This window comes from Panthera leo, chromosome B4, assembly GCF_018350215.1.
Source record: "Panthera leo isolate Ple1 chromosome B4, P.leo_Ple1_pat1.1, whole genome shotgun sequence".
In the NCBI taxonomy this organism is placed as follows: Eukaryota; Metazoa; Chordata; class Mammalia; order Carnivora; family Felidae; genus Panthera; species Panthera leo.
The window spans coordinates 131,194,249-131,200,253 of NC_056685.1; the positions used below are offsets into that span (position 1 = coordinate 131,194,249).

General features: G+C 65.3%; 1 protein-coding gene across 1 annotated transcript; it reads right to left on the bottom strand.

The window, feature by feature from the left end:
* Window positions 1–229: 229 nt before the first annotated feature.
* On the bottom strand, window positions 230–4,782 carry SLC16A8 (solute carrier family 16 member 8). The gene is made up of 4 exons (XM_042944671.1): window positions 4,569–4,782; window positions 3,673–3,816; window positions 2,556–3,383; window positions 230–546 (listed from the first exon to the last, which is right to left on the bottom strand). Exons 1-4 carry the CDS (start codon window positions 4,780–4,782, stop codon window positions 230–232), a joined length of 1,503 nt encoding a protein of 500 aa, XP_042800605.1.
* Window positions 4,783–6,005: the final 1,223 nt, after the last annotated feature.

Sequence of the window (6,005 nt, forward strand, 5' to 3'; positions counted from 1 at the left end):
CCCCGCCCCTGGCGGTGCACAGCCGCTGAGCGAGGGCAGGGCCTGGCCGCGGCCTGCTGGGCGGACGAGGGAGGCGGCCCACCCAGGACCCCAGGGGCGACCTCTGCAGAGCAGCCTGCAGAACTCCAGGCCCCCTCGGGACAGCCAGGGCTCTGAGAGGGTCGGCCCCGTTTCCAAAGTCACCAGCCACCTCGCCTAGTGCCCCCCCCCCCCCCCCCCCCCCCCCGAGCTATACAGACTCGGGGTCCACGCCCAGCTCTGCCTCCGCCTTTGGTTCCCCCGGCCCAGCCCCGGGGCTTGGCGCCTCCAGGACCTGGAGGCTGCCGGGCTCCTCAGCGCCGGCGGGCAGGGCCTCAGCGTCCTCTTGGGCCTCAGCGTCCTCGGTGTCGCTGGCCCCGCCCTGGGCGCCTTGGCTGGGCGGGGTGTCCTTAGAGCGGCGCAGGCAACACTTGGTGGCCACAGCCATGAAGATCCCAGCCAGGGCCACCTCAGAGCCGGCCAGGTAGAAGATGATCTCGTAGTTCTTCAGGGCGTCCACCAGGCGGCCTGGGGGGCAGGGAAGGGGAGGTAAGGGTCTGCCGGAGGGGGGGAGGGGGGGGACTCCACCCACTGCCGTTCCCTGCAACCTCAGATAAAGGGCAGTGCCCTCCCTGGAGTTGGTGGGTTTACATTTGAGGGATGCAGACACCCACCCCGGTCTTTGTTCCCGTTTTACTTACGGACGCAAAACACCACCCGGGTTTTGCCATCTGAGACCTTAAAAACGTCACCACCTCCTGGGGCCTCCCTCAATTTCTTAAGTCGTGTGGACTCTTTGGGGAGGCAGCACCTTTCAGTTTACAGGGCACCCCGTCCACCCCCAGATCCAAGCCCCACATGTTCCCCGTGACTTGCCCAGCTAAGGAGTAGGGAGGGGACACTGCGCTTAGCCTCGCCCTCCTGGGGGTCCCCAACTCTTGCTCTTTCCACCCAACTTCAGGGGCCTGGCCCAGTCTTCAGGGGCCTGGCCCAGCTTTCCCTCCAGCTCCCTCCCGAGCCCCCTCCTGCCTCTGCCAGGAGGCCCCGGTTCCCTCGACTGAGCTTCCCTAGACTCTGTGGGCTCCGTCCTCTCTGGGCATTTTTGTGGCGGACCGCCCCAGGCTGTGACCTCTTGGTCTACAGCTCTGTGGCCTCTGGGAGGCTTCCTTGTGTCCCCCTCCCCACCCCCCACCCAGGCCGGCTGCCTACCTGAGTCCCTTTGAGCACCACTCCCAAACTTGCCTTCCTGCCCTGCCCAGCCAGCCACCAGTCCTGTCCCTGCCCCTCCCACACTCGGCCCTGCAGTGTCCTTCACTGTCTCACTCCCTGTTAGATCTACCCCCCCAGGTCACATGAGAAAATGGAAGAGGGCTCCCTGAGCCTCTGCAGGTGGTGGGTGGGGGTGGGGGTTGTGGCTGTGGGTGGGGGGCTTGGAGGCCACCCTCACCCAGGTTAGATGACAGAGCTGGATGAGGCCACTCGGCCAGCCCAGCCCTGGAAGGAGGGGGCAGCTCACTCCACCTCAGGGGCAGCCTGGGTCCCAGCAAAGGTGGCTCCCCTCCGTCCCGCAGCCTGACCTCAGCGCTGCTCACAGGCAGGCCCCCTGCTGTCTCAGGGACGACCTGCCAACTCTGGAGAACCCTAATATCCACCACCACCACCCCCACTTCCCAAGCTCAATTCCTGCCTCACTTGAGAACTGCCTCACAGTTTAGGAACACTGTCCCCTAAACGTGCCCTATGCTGTCCTGTGTCCTCTCCTGTGGGGTCTACCCTGCTCCGTGAGGCTGCCTTCATGCCAGCCTCTGCAAGAATCCTTTCCTGGCCTCTCATCATGGCAATTTCCAAGAGGCAATGACTGCAGAGTGCCCAGGGGGCACGCACCGTGGAAGGCCCAGATCGTGTCGGGGCACAGCAGCTGCACCAAGCGAGGGCAGGGCCTGGCCGTGGCCCGCTGGACAGATGAGGAGGGAGCCCCTCCCTGGGCCCCTGGGTCACCACCCCATGTGCACACTGAGCACCCCCACTCTGCTCCTGGTCTCACGGCTGGTTCCTCAAACACACCGTCCCTACGTCCCTATCCTGGTCACCCTTAGAGGCTGGGGACGCTAAAGCACTAGGAGGCAGTGCTCCAAACTAAGGGCATCTAGCACTGGGCAGGGCTCTGCTCAGTTTGGGGACTGCACCTGTACTAGACCTCTGTGCCTCAGTTCCCCCCATCTGCGAAAGGAGAATAAGCATTTGCACTTCACAAGGCCTTTGTGCCAACGCTTGAGATGACCCAGCGGGTCAGCAGCCGTCGATGGCGGGCTCTTCCTGGGCCTTCTTGGCCTCTCCGTCCCCACCCAGGGCTGGTAGTACTGGCTTGGAGGAGGGGTTCATTGGCCACGGGCAGCCCCACCCCCCACCCCACCCCCAGGCTGTCTCGGCCAATGGGTCCCTTCCTTTCATCCCTGGAAGCTCCATCTGGGACAGAGAGGGCGCTTTCTTCCATCTAGAGACATTAGCCCGTCACCCCCTCCTCCCGAGGGGCGCACCGGCAGAGGGGGGTCCAATGAGCACAGCCACGGCCTCGACGAGCAGCACCAGGCCCAGAGCACTGGGAAAGCGGTGCGACCCCACGGCTGCCATGAGCACCTCGAACTGCAGCGCGCCCACCATGCCGTACGAGAGGCCGAAGGCGACGCAGAAGGCGACAAGGGCGCCGTAGGAGCGCGCGCGCGCGCTGCTCAGGTCCGTGAGGCCATTGGCCATCAGGGCCAGGCTGAAGAGGTAGGCGACGTGAGGTCGTAAGCGCGCCAGGCCCGCCAGGGCGCCGCACGCTGGCCGCGCCACGATGTCTACGAAGCCCACGATGGACAGCAGGAAGGCGGCGTCGGCGTCCGGCACGCCCGCGTCCTTGGCGTAGTTCACCAACAGGATGGCGGGCACGAAGAGGCCGAGGGCCATCAGGAACTTGGTGACGGCGTACACCCCGAAGGCGCGGTCGGCGCACACGGCCACGTCCAGCAGGCGGCGGCGGGTCCGGCCGCCAGGGGGCGACTCGCGCAGGCGCAGCCCGGCGCGGTCCGCTTCCGCCTCCCCGGGAGCGTCGTCCGCGCTGGCCCCGCGCGGCCGCGGGCCGGGTCCCGGCGGCGGCCGCATGACGGCGCCGCAAGCGCAGCAGTGCAGCAGGAGGCCGCCGAGCAGCAAGAAGCCGCCGCGCCAGCCGAAGTGCTCGAGCAGCTGTTGGCCGAGCGGCGACAGCGCCGACAGGAACACGGGGCTGCCCGCCGCCGCCAGCCCGTTGGCTAGGGGCCGCCGCCGCTCGAAGTACAGCCCCAGCATGATGAGCGACGGCTGGAAGTTGAGGGCCAGGCCCAGGCCTGCGGGGCGAGGCGGCGCTGTGCCGGGGTCCCCGAGGGCGCCCCCACCCCAGCCCCGGGCAGGAGGGAGGGGGGGAGGGGGAGGCCCCGACGGGGCAGGCAGACCCCCGGGGGAAACTGAGCCGAGGGACGTCGAGGACCGCCTTTGGAGGGGAAACTGAGGACAGAAGGCCTTGCGGGGAAACTGAGGACAGAAGGCATTGCCACAAGGACTCCCGACCCCACCCCCACCCCCCACCTCACGGCCGGGCCCCGTCCGGTAGGGGAGGTGAGCAGTGGCCGCCCTCACCTGTGAGCACCCCAGCCGTCAGGTATAGCTCCAGGAGGCGCGTGGCGAAGGATGCTAGCACCATGCCCGCCGAGGCCAATAGCCCACCCACCAGCATCACTGGGCGACAGCCAAAGCGGGTCACGAGGATGCTGGAGACCGGACCTGTGGACCGGGCACGGTCACCGCTCCGGTTGGACTAACCTCCTTTCCCCGTGGACACTCCGGGCTTTGCACCTCCCGGCCCCAGAAAATGGCTCAAAGGGATAAGGTCACCAGCGGTTCAGAGAGGGCAGCGTCTGGCCAAGGTCACACTGCTTGGCTGGGCCAGACCAAGGAGACAGCGGCCGGCCGAGGACTCACGGGAGGGACCCGTCTTCGTCCAGAGCCCCCATCCATCCCCAGTCTTCCTGAGAACAGGGAACCCCAAGCAGAAGAGGTGGACCCCACTCCCTTTTTTTTTTATCTGCACAGCAGGAATCGCCCCTTGGGCTGCCCAGGCTCTTTGCAGAAGAAAGAGGAAAGCCTCCTCCTTTCCGCGAGGCTTGGTCAGGGTAACGCCAGCATTTCCCCCACCGCAACAGGTGGTTAGGGGTCAGGGGAGCGGGGAGCCGGAATCTTATTTAGACCGATTTCCCCACCTGTAACACAGGCGGGCGCAGGTCTTTTGGCAGAACTGGAGGGGTCCTGCCGGCTGGCCAAGCTTGCCAGGTGTGTGGGCTCTTCAGCCACTGTTCCTTTCCTGCCCTTTCGTCCCGTCTCCCTGGTGCCAGTGTTCACAGGCAGAAAGTGGTTCCCGCGCCCTCCCCCCGAGGGGTCTGGGGAAGGCTCATGGGGTCCGTGTCTCCTAGTCCCTGATCCCTGCTCTCAATCCCGGGCCTGGGGTTGGGGGAGGGACCCGCGAGGGGGGCGCTGACCCGTGCCGTAGAGCATGGCGAGCATGATGGAGGACACCCAGGCCGTGTCGCTGTAGCCCGCGCCGAAGTCGCGCATAAGGGCGCGGAAGAAGACGCTCACCGCCTTGGGGAAGCCGTAGGCGAAACCGGTGATCACGAAGCAGGCGCCCAGCACCGCCCAGCCCCAGCCGCCGTCTGGGGGGCCCGCGCCCCGCCGGGGGCCGCCAGCGCCCATCGCGGCTGCCTCTGCTGGCGGAGGGGGATGAGAGGGAGCAGCGAAGGTTTGTAGCCCAGACCACAAAGGGGGATGGAGACCCAGCGTGGGGGAAACCGAGGCACGGGGCTACCCCTGCTCAGAGAACGAGCCAAGAAGGGAAACCCAGGCAAAACCTCACCCCAAGTGTCCCCTCCTCCGAGGGGCCCATGAAAGATGAAGGGGGGGCGGTGGTGGTAATGGAATCGCTCCCACCTGAGCCTGAACTTCAGGAAGACTCCCTCTGGAAGACTCCTTGCCCAGGGACCTGGTGGTGGCAGGAGAAGGGGTGCTGGTGAATGGGAGTGCTGGGCGGCCAGCGTGTGCCCCGTGTGCTTGGGAATCCCCAGTGTCCCCAGTGTGCAGGTGTGAGGGTCTCAGCACAGAGGGACTAACCCCACATGTGGGACAGAGAAGCAGGTGCCAGCTGCAAAATGGGTGGGGTTTATTTTCTTCCTTGGCCTTGCCGTATGTTCCTAATTTTTCTCAATGATCAGAAATGACTATTGTCATTTAGGGGAAAAAAAGAAGAAGAAGAAGAAAAGAAAAACCCAAGAACATGTAAGAACATCAGCCTTGCTTCAGGAGCAAGGGAGCCGAGTTCCGGTTCACCCCGGCTTAGCCATGGATTTGCTCTGTGACTTGGGCAGTTCCCCTTCCCTCGTTGAGCCTCTGTTTTGCCACCTGTAAGATGGGTGACGGATTATCCCAGGCCAACCAGGAGTCTTGGTGCCGGGGTGGGGGGGTGATCAGATCTCTGGTTCCACTGGGCAGATAGGGACCTCTGAGGGGGCACCAAGAAAGAGAGCTTCTGCTCTCCAAACCCCTAGCAGCCTGCCCCCCCCCCCCAACCCTCCACAAGCAGAAAACAGCTCTAAGGCCTCTCACACTCTTGGCTCTCCTCCCAGGGGTCCACACAGCAGCCTCATGCACCCTGGTAACAGACGAGGCTGGTGGGCCTCCCCAGTAGGGGGGACCAACCCACAGCCGGGCAGAAGCCTCCTTCCCTCCCACCGCCCCTCTGCATGTGGGGTCTCCTTCCCAGCACTGGGGAACACCAAGATACCAGTGGGAATCTGGGACTCTGACCCTCTCTCACCAGGACGGGGTCCTGGCTTTTCCTGCCTGTTGTCCCCTCACCGCGGCCGCAGCCACTTGGAGGCCAGGACAAGGGGGTGGTCCTGGCGGCCCTCGCCCCACACTCA